The 20,843-nt window shown below is 45.2% G+C and overlaps 1 protein-coding gene across 1 annotated transcript in view; it reads right to left on the bottom strand.

Moving 5' to 3' along the window:
• The window catches only part of LOC115458763 (serine/threonine-protein phosphatase 6 regulatory ankyrin repeat subunit A), a gene marked incomplete at its 3' end in the record, with an annotated part of 235,790 nt that overhangs the window by 178,908 nt on the left and 36,039 nt on the right, over positions 1–20,843 (bottom strand). The window contains 3 exon segments of the mRNA XM_030188574.1: positions 259–337; positions 8,842–9,054; positions 19,724–19,866. Coding sequence (XP_030044434.1) covers positions 259–337; positions 8,842–9,054; positions 19,724–19,866 — 435 coding nt within the window.

Genomic DNA, 20,843 nt, shown 5'->3' with positions numbered 1-20,843 from the left:
TACTACATAGGAGATATAAATTATTAGAGACAAAGTATGATTGATGTGATGTGTATGACTGATGTAATGAATGTCTATGTCCTCTTCAGTATGGAAGTTGTGTCTGTGCTCTCCTATCATAGAATGGATTTCATAGCCTAAATTACACTGTATGTTATTTGCACATTTTTGAGATGTAAACCGTTCTGATTTGCTATGCAATAAGTGACGGTACAGTAAATAAACGATAAAAACTAACAAAAAAAATATTTGTTTTACCATTCTGGATAACGGTTTGTGATCTTGAAAATCTACCATGGATTGCTGTCATGTGCAATGGCGTTTTTCCATCTGTACTCTAGAAAATTAAAACAGAAAAAAGTATTAAAAACTTAAGTGATTACATGATAAAAATCAGTGGGCTTACAAAAAATCAGTAGGGTTTAATAATCCAATTTGAATTTTCTGCTACATTTTCTTTCCCTAGCAGCTATAAAAACTGGTTGTATCAAGATATAAATATGCTGCTGTAGGTCCTCCAACAGCACATTCTTCTTCTACAGATGGTTTATCTATTCAAAACATTTTCTTTGCCTGCCCTGCTACTGTCCTTCCATAGAAATCTCAGCATACAAGAAATTGCATGTTTATACTTCCAAACCTAATGAACTTTTGTTGGGCTATTTCTAAACTAACATGAATATTCTGCAAAATAGTAATTTAGTGGAAGTTTTTTAGACCTAGGATTACTTTTTTTTTTTTTTTTTTTTTACTAGTTACAGCTAAGGTAAATCTCAGAGTCCACATTATGGTAGTATTATCTGTACCAGTTTCAATGAGATCTTTTCCTACACACACTCTCTCTCTTTTATTATTCACCATTTTTTTCTTTCAAGGTTTAGCTTGCACACAGTATGGTGAAACAGATCCAATTTATTATTTTTCAGATGTGTTCTTGACCAATGGGCTTTAATAGACTTCACTGCTTTTATTTTCTTCTTCTGTGGATCCCTGGGGACAGATGGCAAGGACCAGGCTTAGAAGTGAAGACAATGAAGGGTAGTTAAAAAGTTTTTATTGTGGAATAACCACATAATGTGCCCGACATGGTTGTGTTTCACCCAGCAGTGTTGCTTCAGGGGTGATACTTATACTCATAAAACATATTAAAAAAAAATTAGCATAAACACAAGTCATAAATAATGTTAGAAACATAAAATTATATGTATAATCACAAATAACTTAAAACATCAATATAAAAACACAAGAAATACTAATGAATTATGTCTTATGATTTAACTTAAAACTAATTGAAGTGATTAAAGTAAATGCTTAATTAATATAAAATAAATATAAACAGAGGAATACATGTACTATACACAAAACACAAGTATACCACCTTTTACAAAGCTATGTGGTAATGCCGACATAACCCATTCACTTTGAATGGCCTGTGTCAGCATTATCGCAATGGCAGCCGCTAGCATGGCTTGGAAAAAGGAAGGGACAGATAAAGTGTCTTGGAACCAGTCAAAGTATCTTCCATACCCTTATGATGTGATACTGTCACTTCACCCAAGATAAAACTAGAAAAAGGAACTTAATAAATATCTCAAAAAAGTTAAAATAGTAGTAATATAATTTTGCAAGTCAGAAGAAATAGTTGAAAAAGAAAAAAACTTACTACAGCCCCCAGATAATATTTTCAATATTATTATCTTAGCTGTTTTTTTTTAATAAATTAGTGGTTTTGCACTACTTTATTATGATTTTGGTCCTGTTCAATAAAGTTTAATTTGACTCTTAGAAAGTCATGTAATCCAGCCTCAGTTTAAAAGCCAGTTTTTCAGCTAGGCGCAGAGATCCCCCTCCCCCATGGTCTGGAGATTCTAGTAAGTTTCTCTTTCACTTTCAACAATTTTTTCTTACACAATTATATTGCTCCTATTTTAACTTTGAAATATTTATTGCTGAGTACCTTTTTAATTGTTCTAGTTTTACTTTGAGTGAAGTGACGTCGTCACATCATAAGGGTATATAAGATACTTTGCTAGATTCCAAGAGTACATCTATATATCTGTTTATATTTATTTTTATATTAAGCATTTATTTTAATCACTTTAATTAGTTTTAAGTTATACTAATGAATTATGTCTAATGGTTTTTCTTGTGTTTTTATATTGGTTTTTAAGTTATTTATGGTTTATATATATAACTAGTATAAAAGGCCCGTTTCGGTAGGCAATGAAATGGGCGCTAGCAAGGTAACCCCCCCCCCCTGCTGCGTCCTTCCTGTCTCCCCTGCCCCCCCCCCCTGCAGCCACCCATCTGGTCTCAGGACCCCTCCCCACCAACCCTCCTCTGCCCCTGCAGCCACGCATGTGCAGCAGCCCTCCTCTCTCCCCTGCAGCCACCCATGTCCAGCGACTCTCCTCTCCCCCTGCAGCTACCCATGTCCAGTGACCCTCCTCTCCCCTGCCCCCCTGCAGCCACCCATGTCCAACGACCCTCCTCTCCTTTCTCCTTGCCCTCCCGTAGCCACCCATGTCCAGCGACCCACCTCTCTCCCCTGCCCCCCTGCAGCCACCCATGTCCAGTGACCCTCCTCTCCCCCTTACCCCCCCTGCAGCGTCCCTTCTGTCTTCCCTGCCCCCCCCTGCAGCCACCAATCTGGTCTCAGGACCCCCTCCCCACCTCCCTCTTCCCTGCCCCCCCCCCCGCAGCCACCCATGTCCAGCGACCCTCCTCTCCCCCTGCAGCCACCCATGTCCAGCGACCCTCCCCTTTCCCCTCGGCGCATCACCCAAACCCCTACCCCCCCAGCGCATCACCCAAGCCCCTACCCCCCCTCAGGCACATCAACCCCCTCGCCACCTGCAGCCGCCAATACTAACGCTGTCCGGCCGCTGCTGCGTCTCCTGTTGAGCAGCAGCGGCCGGTACAAAAAGCAAAAAAGCAAAAAAAAAGATTTTAAACCTGAAACACAGCTCCGTAGACAGCCATCTGGCATTGGCTGTGATCTCTGCAGCCGCTCCTCCTCTCCCCTCCGACGTCACTGCGCTCCTCCGGGGTCTTCCTGCAGGGGCAGTGACGTGGAGGGGAAAGGAGGAGCGGCTGCAGTGACGACAGCCAATGCCAGATGGCTGTCTACGGAGCCGCGTTTCAGGTTAAAAATCTTTTTTTGGGTTTTTTCTTTTTGTACCGGCCGCTGCTGCTCCACAGGAGAAGCAGCAGCAGCCGGACAGCGTTAGTATTGGCGGCTGCGGATGGCGAGGGAGTTGATGTGCCCGAGAAGGGGGGGGGGTAGGGGCTTTGGTGATGCGCCGGGGGGGAGGGTCTTGGGTGATGCGTCGAGGGGGGGTAGGGGCTTGGGTGCTGCGCCGGGGCAGAGGGGCTTGGGTGTTGCGCCAAGGGGGGGGCATTGAGAGCTGATTGGTAGGCAGGGGGAGGAGTAGGGAAACACGCGGACATCACTGACGTCAGTGCATTCTAAACTGCCTAGCAGACCACCTCCGAGGGAGCCACAGTACCAGGCACATTAGAACGTTGGAGGTAAGAATTATTATATAGGAAGTATTGCCTCTAAAGCAGCACTGCTAGGTGACGCATGACCATGTCAGATGCCTTTTTATCCAGTTATTCTACAATAAAGACTTTCTAACTATACTTTATCGTGTCTGCTTGTTCATTATCAATCCTATTGGAACTAGCGTACCACTTGCCCATTTGTTTCTTTGGACCTTTCAGGCTTAGAAGTGCCAAAAATCATCTTGTTACTCTTCATTACCATGAATCCCTCTATTAGTCATCCAGGAACACAAATGGCTTAGAAATCCAACTCACTTAACCATCAATTCCCTTAGCAATAAGCTTAGATAAGCCCCCTGGGGACATGAAAATGTTAGGGTCTAGGCCTGCCTATAAAAGCGATTCGGAGTCCGATAGCATCCTTCTGGATTTGATACTTCTGGCCATTGCTTTAATGAAGTGTGACTTTTCACCCGGTTTCGCACAGCAACACAGAATTGCTTGTGGAATGCTTAGTGAAGCAACCATCTAGCCATTGCATCACTGCACTGCCTGTGCCCACTGGACAGGAATAAATTGGGACATCATGTAGCATTTTCTCTATACACTTTATATTTTCTCCCAGTTATTTCTTATGGCTCCAGTACACTTTCTCTTCTTGGTACTATTCCTTCCTAATCTCTTTCTCCATCTGAAACCACTACTCCTCTAAACTGGAGATTAGACCTACGGCTTTGATTTTCAAGATCTTCAATCTTATCCAGAAGGTATCTAGTGCTCTGTTTATTCTCATCTAATATTTTACTAATGCCTGATAATTCTGTTGTATGCTCCTCCAGGCATGTCTCCATATCCGCCAAGCGTTGACCCAATTCGGCCAGCTCTCCCCAAAGATCCACTCCCAAGGTCATGAAGTCACCTCTTAGGGCCTTTAGTTTAGATTGAATCACTTGGAAGGAGACACCAATAGCCTTAATCAAGTCCTCAGTTTCCCCGACTTACATAGGGAGCGTAGATTTTACAGCAGCTGCCAAGTCGGACTTGGGTGAGTCTGGTGCCCTTTTCCATCTCTATTTCCGGTGGAATACTAGCCAGGGCTACAGCCCGCTGTTGGAAAACCAAAGTCTTGCACATTAATCACCTGATTTTGCTAACCCGCCATCCAAAATAGCGCGCCCGAGCTTTATGAAATATCAGCGAGCAAAAGACCTCAAACTCAATAGCTAAATGGATCAATAAGCTGCAATTTTTGCTGAACAGTAAAGATCTCTTCATTCAAGCAGCCATTCTTGATGGTGACGTTACTTCCTCTTGAACTACTACTGAAAAGGCAGAGTTAAATCCAAACAAATAAATATTAAAGCCAAGAATCAGTGACTAAACTTGATGATGAACATCTAATGAATTCAAATACCATAAAGTGTTACTGCTAAGCACAAAATAGTCTACAAAAGAAGAATGGGGACAACTACGGGAACTAAAAGTTTGGAAAAGGATAGTAGCTCGGAATTAATAAAACAGACTTAGAGCATTTCAGCACTTGCTTTTTCCTTAACTCAGCCCTAACAAACTGTGCACACATCAAATAGTAAGCAAAAGCAAGGTCAACATCTACTATAATAAAACTCACCCTCAACGTTCTGAAGACAACGTTCTGAAGTCACTCAGTCACTCACCGAAGGGTTCATGGATTCATGGTGGTGAAGCCACAACACTGACCATGTCTCTCTGCCCCGCCCTCGCATGACGGACCAATCAGAAAAAACACCCTCAACATTCTGAAACACAAAGGACCATCACAACACCGTTCCCAGGCAACACTAGGCAACGTAAGACGCACCAATCAGAGGAAACTACGTGACAATAAGGGAGGAGCATTCCCCAGCAGAATGGCTCATTATCTGTGCAGCACGGAGAGCACAGAACCACTGCTGGAACGAGAGAAGAATATTCCTGCTGTGGGTATGTGCAAAAATAGACCGGGGGGGGGGGGGGGGGGGGGGGGAGAAATTTTTAAACGCCTAATGCCAGTACTGAAGAGTGCCAGAGGGCCTATAGCACAGACTATATTTGGGATCGCTTGACATGGAGTCAGAGGAGCCGGAAAACAACTTGCCCGTCACCATCTGGGACGTGGGCGAACAGGACAAGCTGCGGCCCAGCTGGAATGATTACTCGCGACCCAGCCAGCAGCAAACAGTGACCAAGGAAGGGGGAGGAGTACTCCTTCCCTGCCTAGGAATCGCTGGAGACTGGCTGCCAAACTAACGAAACAACCGCACACCGACGCACCACCTCCATCATTCAAAAGGCATCCACTCTTTCTTCAACAGAAATGCAAACTAATAATACAAAACAAACAAAAAATACATGGTTTCTCAGGCGGCTGCAGGTAACTCCCCACCCCCTTCCTCTTTCCGTTTTGCCGAAGCGGCCAAGGCCGTGCCCAACCATCCCCAGCCTCAGGCAAGCTGTCTCCCACCTCGGGGATTCCCCGAGCACCCGGAAAAAGACGGCGCTAATTCCTGCAGCGCATAAATGTTCCAGCATTCCCCTGCAGTCGGCCTGAAATGGACCAAACATACCGGATCACCCCACGACGGCCCGAGACCATGCTCTTCTCCCTTCCGCAAACTTAAAACAACCATCCCTGTCCTCAGGCAAGCCGTCACCTACCTCCAGGATGCCCAGAACCCCAGCCCAATGGAAAAAGATGGCGCTGCTTCCAACAGCACATTTCTCTTCCAGCATTCCCCTACAGCAGCCCTGAAATGGCCAAAAAATACCGACAGACAAAGAACGTGCTCCTCTACCTTCCGCCCATCTAAAACAACACTGCTGCCTCAGCACAACACAAAAAAAAAAAACATGGAAAAAAAAAACAACACTCAACAAAGGCTGACCCCCCTACAACCACATTTACATTTCACCAACAGAAAGACCCACCCCTCCACAAACCTCCTTGACAGACAAAACCACACACACACAATACAACAGAAACACACCCTCAAAGCCACACACCAATCCAACCCACTTTGCCAGCACATCCCCCAACCCCCAAGCAAAAAACAAAACAAAACAAAAAAAGACACACAACAACCTGCACACACACCGCACCCTCACACACACACATACACACACACACAAAATAACTCTGTGACACATACACACACACACACACAAAAAAAACCACATGCTAGCGCCCGTTTCATTGGTTTCAGAAACGGGCCTTTTTTACTAGTTTTAGTAATAAAAACAGTTTGTGTGGAATTACTACTACCTATGACCAGAAATTGAGTTTAGGAAATTTTATACTGGTCCCAGCTTTGAGAGTGAAAATATAAATATGGTTAATGAAATGAAAGGAAACAAATTCAATCACTTTAGCTTCCACAGATTAAAAACACCACCACAAACCACAACATTTTGTAAGAACATTCGTGCCATGCTGAGTCAAACTAATGGTCCGTCAAGTCCAGTATTCTGCCTCCAGTAATAAGGCTCATTTGATAACATCTACAGATCCCCTGTTGTTTATTTCCACATGCAGGAGGTGGCAATACCTACAGGTCTAGTAAGTACTTTAAGTTAGTGTCAATGGGACTATCCTCCAGAAACTTGCCCTACCATTTGGATACTAACTTTGACCACATCCCCCTGAAAGATTCCACAGCTTAACTGAACTTCAACTGAGATTTTAAAAAAATACACACTTCTTTTTTTTTAAATCTGCTACTAGTTTCATGGAGTGCCTCTCAGTCCTTCTACTATTTGAAACTGTAAACAACCATTCCCTGTTAACCCTACTCATCAATTTTTAAACCTATGTCACAACCCCCTCAGTTGTCTTCTACAAGCTGAGGAGCCCTACTCTGTTCAGCCTTTCTTCATAAGAGAGCGTTCCATCTTCTTTTATCATTTTGTTGCTCATCTCTATACCTTTTCCAGTTCTGCTATATATTTTTTTTATTTATTTTTAAGATGAGGTAACCAAAACTACACACAATGATCAAGGTGTTGGAGCACCACAGATTTATACAGAGGTATTATGATAATAAGACTTTGGGTTTTTTTTCTCTCTTCATAACATTCATCTAGTATTTTTACTTGCCAATACAAACTGAGATAACTCTTAATATAGAACCCAGTGGGGACATACAGCTAGAGTTCCTAACATGGGCTATGGCATTAGCGTACCAATACCACTGAGTTATTTCACTGTACGTCCCATTTCATGTAATAAAACCTAGCTACTAATAGCACATGCTAACGTGGTAACATGATAACAACTTATTTTAGTTAATGCTTAGAATTCTTTTCCCTATATGCATTACTTTGTACTTGTCCACATTAAATTTCATCTGCCATTTAATTGTTTGGGGGCAGGTTTGTATAAAGCTTGTCCGGGAGGAAGGGGGTTAGTTGGTTAACTGATGGCTTTGAATCCGATATGCTGGAAGGTTGCTTGCACTGCTACTTTTGAATAATTTACACACTGTAAATAATTTGTATGAAATTAGGCAATATATATAGCCCCCGTGCTAACTCAGTAGTAACTGATTACTGCCAGGTACACACCTGTGCTACAAAAATAAATACATTTTTGTAGCTCTGGATATGACAGTGTGTTGGGGATGGGAAGTACCACCAGGCTGCTGCGGTAGCCCGGCAGTACTTCCTTTTTAGCGAGTGGTAAGCCCGCATTGGGCTTACCACCACTTTGTAAAAGGGGCCCCTAGTGCGTTAAATGAGTCAGTGCCTCACACAACCTTGATCTTAAACAAATCCTAAATACAACAAACAGCTACGCTATGCTAGAACTCATCCTGGAAGATAAATATGAAGTAAAAAAAAAAATTATGCATGTAATATACATGATAGGAAGGGGTGTGTGTGAATATGTATTTTATATGCATGAGAACTTTTTTTGTTTGACTTGAATCTAATTCATATATATTTATTTATTTATATTTATATACCATTTTCTTGATTAAAAAAATATTCAAAATGGTTTACAAGTCACATAAAACAATAAAAGTCTGAAAACAATAAAACAACAGGAACAGTCATATTCAATGTATAATATTAAATATCAAATACATTCTGATAAAATCAAATCTCCTAATTAAGGAGAAAAAAAACATTTTTAATTGGTTTAAGATTTAGGACATTATGTACATATGAACTGTTGTGGTAATTCTAAAACAGGCAGTAACATTTACATGCTGATTAAGGATGGAAATGACAAAAATGACAGCATTTACAGACCTATGTCTGCACATACATGCATAAATGCACAAATTGTGTGTGCATTTGAAACATAAGCCTACATACCTTAATATTTACATCAGCTCCATTAGAGACTAAAAGTTCTAAACATAACGCTCCATGTGTCGATGCAGCAGCAAAGTGTAAAGGAGTAAAACCTCTTTCATTCACTTGATTTACATTAGCACCACAGTCTATTAGTTCATTCACCACAACATCTTGGCCATTGTAACAAGCTACATGAAGGGGTGTGTTTCCATAAGCATTTGGTTCATTCATCTGTTGAAAAAAGATTAATGAATAGAGATTAGATTACATTCTATCAAATATTAAGTGATAGCCCTTTTGAAATATGATTTCAAATCCAGTTATTAAAATTTTCTATTACGAGTACAGAACAAACACTTTTCTAATTTCATGTCCAACAATGTTAACTCACCTACTGTCCTTAGTATATTTTAATAAAAATATATAGCATGAAAGCTGCTGTTCCTTGTATATTTCCATAAGTTATGGTACAAATTGATAAACCCATCTAATCTGAATGACTACTTCAACCAGTGGTGTGCTGGAGCTGGCTCGCACTGGCTCTGCAGAGCCGGTTGTTAATTTTTGAAGAATTTTGCAAGCCGGTTCTTCAGCTGTCAGCAGGGACGAAGATTTTTTTCCCCCCACAAATTACAGTGGGAGGCTGGAGGCACGTGTGCCCAAACACACCAGCTGTCACCTGATATTGGTGCATGCACGGTGTGTGGCAGCCCTGCCTCCTTGTGCTGCACTGGCAAGAGATTTGTGCTCTCGTCACTCATGGGCTGGTTCACCTCAGCAACGCTCAGCTGGTCGTGGAGCTGTACACCGTCACAGCAAGCAGTCTGGTAAGAATTATTTTAAGCAGACTTCTTGTTGGGCCCGTTTGTTGAGGGAGGACAAGTCACTGTCAAGTGGTTGGGGGAGCATTGTCCCCCGCCCACCCCCCAAAAAAAAACACTTGCAGCGTCCGTGTTCCGATTCTCTCTCCCCTGCTGCCCTTCCCGCTGCCCCATGCATTTTAAGTTTTTGTCCCTGCGGTTTCTCTCTTCCCTCTCGCATCCGCTCCCTTCCTCCCTCAACCTCTCTGCCCCGCCTGTCGTCGTCATCCTACCGTACCTGTAGCTGCAGGCGGTCGTTAGAACAGGATGCCGGCGTTGGGGTCCTTCTGCTGCCACGTCCCTCCTACTCTGATTCAACTTGCTGTTTCCGCGTAGGCAGGACGCAGCAGTCAAAGGACACTGTCGGGAGTTGGGACCAAGGAGGTTTGAAACTGTGATGAGCCTGCTGCGCTGCCTATCTACTCCACGGTAAGGAAGCCAGTTTGGTAAATCTCTGTTTTCACTACCCCGCACAGCTGTCATCTCCTCAAACCAAAGCAAGCAAACCTATGAGCTGCTGCATCCACGTTGTCGTTCTTTATTGCCCATCTTCTGTACCAACTCTAAAGCTGTTTCAATTGGATAGGTAGTGCCTTAAAAAGTAGAGGTCAAACGTTTGGGTTTTTTTTTTACTTATTGGACTGCTTTTTAATTTATTTGAAAGCTTCCCATATAGTCTAGATATAAATTTCATGAAATAACAATTGAATATCACTAACACATTTTTAAAAATTATTATAGCTGGTAGAAACATCAATTTTAAACTCTGTATTTTGTGCTCACTTTTCTACACTATAAAAATAAATAAATAAATAAATAAATACACTGTTTACAATACAGATGGCCAAATTTCAGTGAGGATATCCTGTTTCCTGATGGGTTTGTCTTAACTGCTGTTGTTGTAAGCTACCATGGGAAGCCTGGTGTTATAAAGTTGATGGAATATATTGAAATTAAATGGAAGTAGAATTAAACTCTCCTTTCATTGGGGCACACATGGAATCAGATCTTTATCTGTTTTGTAGAAGTTTACCTTTTAGATACACACATGAATTATTCTGTTTTGAACATGTTTCAGGGGCAAGTGGTTTTAATAGTCAAAATAAATATTTTGTTTCATGCAGATTTCTTTTGTTTATACATAAATGGGCTATATAAGCCCCTAATGCAGCCCATATTGGTTTTCTTATATTTTGTTCTTGTGATAACTTATACTGTGCGCCAAAAATAAAAACTAAAAACTCTTATCTCTGTTTGGTCGGTAATAAAAGGAGCTCATTGTGAACACTATCTACCCTAAAAGGTTGTTTTGTGGCTGTACATGAAGAATTATGATATTGTGATATGCCCGGAGAGAGAGCCTGTTGTTAATACTTTACCAGCTAACTCTCTCCCTGGGAATAGCCAGCTCTGCAATTTGTGTGTGTGTGTGGGGGGGGGGGGGGGGGGGGGGGGGGCGCAGAGGTGGATGGGGGAGAGAGCCTGTTGTTAAACATTTACCAGCACACCACTGACTTCAACAACTGACCAATCTCAAAATTAATTCAAACAACATAGAAAACAACACCCCCCCCCCCCCCCAGCACCGCGATATTCAGCATTATTTAAATGGCCAGGAGCCGCTCCTGGCCGGTTAAATAGCCTTAAAACGCTAAGCACCAATATTCAGCGGGAATTAGCCATCTATCTCGGCTGATTATTAGCGCTTAGCAACACAGCCGGTTAGTGCTCTGATCATATGGGCAGAATACCGAAAAGCTCATTTAAATCTAATTCAAATGAGTTCTGTGGTATTTCCTGCGCTCTCACGCCAGAACCCTCTGATCATCAGTGCTTAGTAAATGCGGGTGCTCCTCTGGGGCTAGTGGCCTCTAGTGCCTGCATTTACTTTTGATCATCGGGGCATAAGTTAGGACAGTAATAACTTATGCCCCTGGTAGCCAGGACCTGCCCACCAGGGGATGTACTATCCTCTCGCACCAAGGATATGTCTCCAAGTGCTGCCCGGGAGGGAAAGGTTAGGACAGCTGTTGTAGTTGGTGATTCAATCATTAGGCATATAGATAACTGGGTGGCTGGTGGACGTGAGGATCGCCTGGTGACTTGCCTGCCTGGTGCGAAGGTGGCGGACCTCACGTGTCACCTAGGTAGGATTCTAGATAGTGCTGGGGAGGAGTCGGCTGTCTTGGTACATGCAAATAGGAACAACAAACATACTATGAAATGTCTATATGCAAATGCAAGGAGTCTAAGAAATAGGATGGGAGAGTTGGAATATATTGCACTAAATGAAAAATTGGATATAATAGGCATTACTGAGACCTGGTGGAAGGAGGATAACCAGTGGGACACTGTCATAACGGGGTACAAAGTATATCGTAGTGATAGGCTGGACCGGAGTGGTGGAGGGGTAGCATTGTATATTAACGAGAGCCTTGAATCAGATAGATTACAAATTCAGCAGGACACAAATCACACCTTTGAATCATTGTGGGTTGAAATTCCATGTATAAAAGGGAAAAGGACTGTGATAGGAGTGTAGTACCATCCACCTCGTCAGGATGAGCAGGTAGACGCAGAAATGATAAAAGAAATCAGAGATGCAAACAAAATGGGTAAATGTAACATTGGACACGCTAGAGAGGTACAATTCCTTGATGAAATCAAGGACAGCTTTATGGAGCAGCTGGTGCAGGAGCCGACGAGAGAAAGAAAAATTCTAGACTTGGTCCTTAGTGGAGGGCATGATCTGGTGAGGGACGTTATGGTACTGGGGCCCGCCTGATAACAGTGATCATAATATGATCAGTTTTGATATCAACCTTGAAGTAACTATACACAGGAAGTCAAATACGTTAGCGTTTAACTTTAAAAAAGGAGACTATGATAAAATGAGAAGAACGGTTAAAAAAACACTTAGGGGGGCAACTGAGAGGATAAAAACTGTACAACAGGCATGGACGCTGTTCAAAAATACCATCCTGGAGGCCCAGGCCAAACATATTCCACGACTTACAAAAGAAAGACAGAAGTCCAAAAGACAGCCAGAGTGGTTGAAAAGTGAGGTGAAGGAAGCTATCAGGGCTAAAAGAAAACCCTTCAGAAAATGGAATAAGGAACCGTCTGAAAATAACAAGAAGCAGCACGAGGAGTGTCAAAGCAAATGCAAGGCGCAGATAAAGAAGGCCAAGAGGGATTACGAAAAAAAGATGGCTTTAGGGGCAAAAAAACATAGTAAAAACTTTTTGGGGTATATTAAAAGCAGGAAGCCGGCAAAAGAATCGGTTGGGCCGCTGGATGACCAAGGGGTAAAAGGGAGACAAAGGAAGACAAAGATGTAGCGGAGAGATTGAATGAATTCTTTGCTTCGGTCTTCACCGAGGAAGATTTGGGTGGGATACCGGTGTCGGAAATGGTATTTCAAGCGGACGAGTCGGAGAAACTTACTGACTTCACGGTAAACCTGGAGGACGTAATTGGGCAGTTCAGCAAACTGAAGAGTAGCAAATCTCCTGGACCGGATGGTATTCATCCTAGAGTACTGATAGAACTGAAAAATGAGCTTGCGGAGCTACTGCTAGTGATATGCAATTTATCCTTAAAATCGAACTTGGTACAGGAAGATTGGAGGGTGGCTAATGTAACGCCGATTTTTAAAAAAGGTTCCAGGGGAGATCCTGGAAATTATAGACCGGTGAGTCTGACGACTATGCTGGGGAAAATGGTAGAGGCTATTATTAAAAACAAAATTTCAGAGAACATCCAAGGACGTGGATTACTGAGACCAAGTCAGCATGGCTTTTGTGTGGGAAATCTTGCCTGACAAATTTACTTCAATTCTTTGAAGGAGTAAACAAACATGTGGACAAAGAGGAGCCGGTTGATATTGTGTATCTGGATTTTCAAAAGGCATTTGACAAGATACCTCATGAAAGGCTACAGAGAAATTGGAGGGTCATGGGATAGGAGGAAATGTCCTATTGTGGATTAAAAACTGGTTGAAGGATAGGAAACAGAGTGAGGTTAAATGGGCAATATTCACAATGGAGAAGGGTAGTTAGTGGGGTTCCTCAGGGGTCTGTGCTAGGACCGCTGCTTTTTAATATATTTATAAATGATTTAGAGATGGAAATAACTAGCGAGGTAATTAAATTTGCTGATGACACAAAGTTATTCAAAGTCGTTAATTCGCAAGAGGATTGTGAAAAATTACAGAAGGACCTTACAAGACTGGGAGACTGGGTGGCTAAATGGCAGATGATGTTTAATGTGAGCAAGTGCAAGGTGATGCATGAGGGAAAAAAGAACCTGAATTATAGCTACGTCATGCAAGGTTCCACGTTAGGAGTTACGGACCAAGAAAGGGATCTGGGTGTCGTCGTCGATAATACACTGAAGCCTTCTGCTCAGTGTGCTGCTGCAGCTAGGAAAGCGAATAGAATGTTGGGTATTATTAGGAAAGGTATGGAAAACAGGTGTGAGGATATTATAATGCTGTTGTATCGCTCCATGGAGTTGACCGCACCTTGAGTACTGTGTTCAATTCTGGTCGCCGCATCTCAAGAAAGATACAGCAGAATTGGAAAAGGTGTAGCGAAGGGCGACTAAAATGATAGTGGGGATGGGCCGACTTCCCTATGAAGAAAGGCTAAGGAGGCTAGGGCTTTTCAGCTTGGAGAAAAGACGGCTGAGGGGAGACATGATAGAGGTATATAAAATAATGAGTGAAGTGGAACAGGTGGAGCGTCTGTTCACGCTTTCCAAAAATACTAGGAATAGGGGGCATGCGATGAAACTACAGTGTAGTAAATTTAAAACAAATTGGAGAAAACCTTTCACCCAACGCGTAATTAAACTCTGGAATTCGTTGCAGGAGAACATGGTGAAGGCGGTTAGCTTGGCAGACTTTAAAAAGGGGTTAGACGGTTTTCTAAATGACAAGTCCATAAACCACTACTAAATGGACTTGGGAAAAATCCACAATTCCAGGAATAACATGTATAGAATGTTTGTATGTTTGGGAAGCTTGCCAGGTGCCCTTGCCCTGGATTGGCTGCTGTCATGGACAGGATGCTGGGTTCGATGGACCCTTGGTCTTTTCCCAGTGTGACATTACTTATGTACAGTTACTTAGCAGGATAGCAGACCAAACATCACCATTAACCAGCCTGCCCCAACCTAGCTCATTAGGGGATAGCTGGCTAATGGACATATTCAGATGGAACTCTGACACCAGCAGAAACTTAGGGTGTGTAAGGAGGACTACTCTGTTGTGATGAAACTTAGTATAAGGTGCATCCACTTCTAGGGCCTGAAACTCACTGACCCTATGAGCTGAAGTAACAGCCACCAAGAAAATGGCCTTCCAGATCAAGTACTTCAGGTGGAAGGAATTTAGTGGCTCAAAAGGAGCTTTCATCAGCTGGGTGAGAACGACGTTGAGATCCCATGACATTGGTGGAGGTTTAACAGGGGGCTTTGACAAAAGCAAACCTCTCATAAAGCGAAAAACTAAAGGCTGTCCAGAGATGTGCTTACCCTCTACACGCCGATGATAAGCACTAACTGCGCCGAGGTGAACTCTTACGGAGTTGGTCTTGAGACCAGACTCAGACAAGTGCAGAAGGTAGTCAAGCAGGGTCTGTGTAGGACAAGAGCGAGGATCTAAGGCCTTGCTGTCACACCAGACGGCAAACCTCCTCCATAAAAAGAAGTAACTCCTCTCAGTGGAATCTTTCCTGGACGCAAGCAAGACACGGGAGACACCCTCCGACAGACCCAAAGAGCAAAGTCTATGCTCTCAACATCCAGGCCATGAGAGCCAGAGACTGGAGGTTGGGATGCAGAAGCGCCCCTTCGTTCTGGGTGATGAGGGTCGGAAAACACTCCAATCTCCACAGTTCTTCAGAGGACAACTCCAGAAGAAGAGGGAACCAGATCTGACGCGGCCAAAAGGGATCAATCAGAATCATGGTGCCTCGGTCTTGCTTGAGTTTCAACAAAGTCTTCCCCACCAGAGGTATGGGAGGATAAGCATACAGCAGGCCTTCCCCCCAATCCAGGAGGAAGGCATCCGATGCCAGTCGGCCGTGGGCCTGAAGCCTGGAACAGAACTGAGGGACCTTGTGGTTGGCTTGAGATGCGAAGAGATCTACCAAGGGGGTGCCCCACACTTGGAAGATACGGCACACTACTCTGGAGTTGAGCGACCACTCATGAGCTTGCATAATCCTGCTCAATCTGTCGGCCAGACTGTTGTTTACGCCTGCCAGATATGTGGCTTGGAGAAACATGCCGTGACGGCGAGCCCACAACCACATGCTGATGGCTTCCTGACCCAGGGGGGCGAGATCCGGTGCCCCCCTGCTTGTTGATGTAATACATGGCAACCTGGTTGTCTGTCTGAATTTGGATAATTTGGTGGGACAGCCGATCTCTGAAAGCCCTCAGAGCGTTCCAGACCGCTCGTAACTCCAGGAGATTGATCTGTAGACCTTGTTCCTGGAGGGACCAGCTTCCCTGGGTGTGAAGCCCATCGACATGAGCTCCCCACCCAGGAGAGATGCATCCGTAGTCAGCACTTTTTGCGGCTGAGGAAATCCGGAAAGGGCGTCCCAGAGTCAAATTGGACTAAATCGTCCACCAGTGCAGGGATTCGAGAAAACTCGTGGACAGGTGTATCACGTCCTCTAGATCCCCAGCAGCCTGAAACCACTGGGAAGCTAGGGTCCATTGAGCAGATCGCATGTGAAGACGAGCCATGGGAGTCACATGAACTGTGGAGGCCATGTGGCCCGACCGGCAGATCGTCCGGCACGGACACTTTGATATCGGCTATGCTCTGCTGGAGCCAGTCAAAAGCTCGTCCCCTGCTTTTGCTGGGGAGCTGTGGAGCCTTGCTGAGGTGCATGCTGCTGACGAGAGCGAGCACGCTGGGGCTTAGCCTGGGCCGCAGGCTGTCGAGAGGGAGGGTTGTACCTACGCTTACCAGAAGAGTAGGGAACAGCCCTCCTTCCCCCATAAAAACGTCTACCTGATGAGGTAGATGCTGAAGGCTGCCGGCGGGAGAATTTGTCGAAAGTGTTATCCCGCTGGTGGAGCTGTTCTACCACCTGTTCGACCTTTTCTCCAAAAATGTTATCCGCTCGGCAAGGGGAGTCCGCAATCCACTGCTGGATCCTATTCTCCAGGTCGGAGGCACGCAGCCATGAGAGTCTGCGCATCACCTTGAGCAGCGGCCCTGGACGCAACATCGAAGGTATCGTATACCCCTCTGGCCAGGAATTTCCTACATGCCTTCAGCTGCCTGACCACCTGCTGAAACGGCTTGGCTTGCTCAGAAGGGAGCTTGTCCAGCAAGTCCGCCAGCTGCCGCACATTGTTCCGCATATGGATGCTCGTGTAGAGCTGGTATGATTGAATCTTGGCCACGAGCATGGAAAAATGATAGGCCTTCCTCCCAAAGGAGTCTAAGGTTCTAGAGTCTTTGCCCGGGGGGCGCCGAAGCATGCTCCCTAGAACTCTTAGCCTTCTTTAGGGCCAGATCCACCACACCAGAGTCGTGAGGCAACTGAGTGCACATCAGCTCTGGGTCCCCATGGATCCGATACTGGGATTCTATCTTCTTGGGAATGTGGGGATTAGTTAGTGGCTTGGTCCAGTTCGCCAGCAATGTCTTTTTTAGGACATGATGCATGGGTACTGTGGACGCGTCCTTAGGTGGAGAAGGACAGTCCAAGAGCTCAAACATCTCAGCCCTCGGCTCATCCTCCACAACCACCGGGAAGGGGATGGCCGTAGACATCTCCCGGACAAAGGCCGAGAAAGACAGACTCTCGGGAGGAGAAAGCTGCCTTTCAGGAGAGGGAATGGGATCAGAAGGAAGGCCAACAGACTCCTCGTCAGAGAAATATCTGTTGTCCTCCTCCGCCTCCCACGAGGCCTCACCATCGGTGTCAGACACAAGTTCACGAACCTGTGACTGAAGCCGTGCCTGTTCCGACTCCGTGGAAACACGGCCACGGTGGGAGCGTCGAGAAGTGGACTCCCTGGCCGGCAGCGGCGAAGCTCCCTCCCCCGACGTCGTCGGGGAGTCCACCTGGGAGGCAGCCGAAGCCGTACCGGGGACCTCACCCCGGGCAAAGGGCCAGCCGGCGCCTCACTCGACGGCACCGGTGGCGCAAGCACCCCCGGTACCGGAGGAGAAGGGCGTAACAGCTCTTCCAGGATGCCAGGAAGAACGGCCCGGAGACTCTCGTGCAGAGCGGCTGTGGAGAAAGACTGAGAAGCCAGTGCAGACGGCGAGGTCAGATTCTGTTCCGGGCGCGGAGGCGGTACCGGGCTGTCCGGGGTAGAGCGCACCGACACCTCTTGGACGGAGGGTGAGCGGTCCTCCTGGTGCCGATGCCTGCTGGGTGCCGACTCCCTCGGCGACCCAGAGCTCCCGGTACCAAGTCGGGAAGGTGACTGGTGACGATGCTTCTTCGACTTCTTCGAACGAAGCATATCACCGGAGCCCCCCAGTACCGATGAGGAGGACGTTGAATCCAGACGTCGCTTCCTCAGGGCCGTGGCCGAAGATGGTCGATCCCGGTGGGGCTGTACCGCAGGAGCCCTCAGGGCAGGCGGCGACCTACCCGAAGGCTCACCGCCACCAGCAGGGGAATGGACAACCCTCACCTGCACTCCAGACGAAGCACCACCGTCCGACGACATCAGCACCAGAGGGGGTCCCGGTACCTCCGACGCCGACGCACTCTTCCGAAGTCTCGGTACCGACGACGCAGGAGGAATTCGCCTCGATGCCGTCGATGCCGATGCAATCTTCAAAGACTTCGGTGCTGCCGACGCCGATGCACTCGAAGAATCCCAAGATGCTGTAGCCGTCGAAGCGCCAGAAAACAGAACGTTCCACTGGGCTAATCTCGCTACCCGAGTCCTCTTCTGCAAAAGAGCACAAAGACTACAAGCCTGCGGGCGGTGCCCAGCCCCCAGACACTGAAGACACGACACGTGTCTATCAGTGAGCGAGATTATCCTGGTGCACTTTTTGAAGCCGCTGGAAGTCTTCGATGACATGGACAGAAAAATCGCGCCAGCGAAATCAAAATTCGCGATGATGACAATAGGCACCGAGAGAAAAAGAGAGAAAAACCCGTAAGGGCGGCCAACAGGGCCGCTCCCGAAAGCGAAAGGACATTTACTCGGGCAAAAAGCTAGAAATACGGGAAAAAAAGGGAACCTATCTTTTTTTTTTTTTTTTTAAAACAAACACAGAAAGTAGAAACGCGAAAGATACGCGAGGTCTTCTGAGGGGCACGAAACGGCGGCAAAACACGACCGTCCCGAGCGCGGACAAAAGAAGACTGACAAACACGAGCTGGTTCGGGCGGGAAGACGGTCGCGCATGCGCGGTGCGCATGGGCGCGCGAGGGCTAGCAAACGTCTTTGCTAGTGAAGATTCCGATTGGAGGGGGTGCCGTGGACATCACCCATCAGTGAGAACAAGCAGCCTGCTTGTCCTTGGAGAATAAAGGGTTAAATGTTGTAAACCATGGTGAACCCTTCCAGGAATACAGCGGTATGCAAACAATAAATTAATACTGATTGATTTGTCTTATCGGGGGGGGGGGGGGGGGGGTTAACAATTTACAAGATTTCTGTAATTTTGGGAGGAGAGAGACTGAATTCACTTATAAATAGAATATTCAGGAGCTATCACCCCCTCAGATAAGAATATCAGACATACATCTACAGAAAAACTGGTAAGGCCTCAACGGTGACAAAAATGGCCTGGGGAGCATCCTCCTAAGATGGCTGAAGATGAAAGTAAAAAAAAAACAACAACTATACCACCACATGAGAACCCACAAGTACAGAAGCATGCCTAGAAAGCTCTTCAAGTATATTCCAACCTGGAACACTTAAGACTGTGAGCTATATGGCTCATTGTGTTTCCTATCATAAAAATGAGGTAAACCAAGGAAGGACAGGGAATTTCATGCTTCTGCTAAAAAATTCCTTTTACATTCTATACTTACATCCACTCCAAGGTCCAGAAGATACTTGACTACACCAATCATCCCACTGGAGGCTGCAGCATGTAATGGTGTGTAAGATTTCTTGTCTTTACATGTGATTTCAGCTCCATGGGTGACAAGTAACTTAACAACTTCGATATGTCCTGAGTAAAAGTAGGAGGCAATGGTATAAATTTAGCCTATTTTCTATATTATGTAAACTAACTGCTTCAAGAGATAATCATATGAGATGCAAAGTCACAAAAACAATTCTGCAGATGCAAAACCAGTGTGGAAAGCATGTAAAGTAAGGCTCATGGAATTCTTTCCACCCCCACTATATATGTGGACATATTTATGTCTGTTACTTGTGAGTTGGTGGGTATGGAGGGGGATATGTATGTGTGTGTATATGTATGTATGTATTCTTGTAAGTTTTTGAATGAATGTGTGTAGGATAGATGGGGACAGTTTGGGGATGATGGTGTAGCTGCAGCAAATAGTGTTGGAGAGCTTGGGAAGCTGTTGTGTAGAATTATTTTAGGAGGATGATGTAGTTTGAGGTTGGTGGAACAGTTGTAGGGGTTAATTTTGGGGTTTAGAGCAGTTTGGGCATGGCGAGGTAATTTTGGAGTTTAGACCAGTTGGAGAGCAGCGGAGGTAGGAGGGGGTAGGTGTATATTTTGGAGCTAGAGCTTCTGCAGTGCGTAGTGTTTAGCACTGAAGCAGTTTGGACAGTGGTGCAGCAATTATCAAAAATAGTTTTGGGGGCTGGGACAATTGGGGATAGTGGTTCAACTGTGGGAGTTAGTTTCTGGGATTGGGGCAGTTTGGGGAAATGGGTAGATTTTGAGAATGGGGAGAGCAGAGAACTGAAGTGAGGCAGTTTGAAAAGAGGAATTCCCTAAACCCTACATTTCACTTATTTCAGTTTCTATCCTGCAGAAGCTGAAAAACAGTTTCTATCCTGCAGAAGCTGAAATGGTTTCTCCTACAGAAATATATTGTGCAATTTTTTTTTTTTTTTTTGGGGGGGGGGGGGGGGGCGGGAGACATATTTCTCTGGAACACCTAGACTGATCTGGTCTATTTTCAACTCAATGTACCTTTTCACTGGTTTTTCCCCTTATGCAAATTTTCA

This window comes from Microcaecilia unicolor, unplaced genomic scaffold (assembly GCF_901765095.1).
Source record: "Microcaecilia unicolor unplaced genomic scaffold, aMicUni1.1, whole genome shotgun sequence".
Lineage (NCBI taxonomy): Eukaryota > Metazoa > Chordata > Amphibia > Gymnophiona > Siphonopidae > Microcaecilia > Microcaecilia unicolor.
Note: the sequence above shows the minus strand (reverse complement) of the source record. Positions and strands in the feature narration are given on the sequence as shown.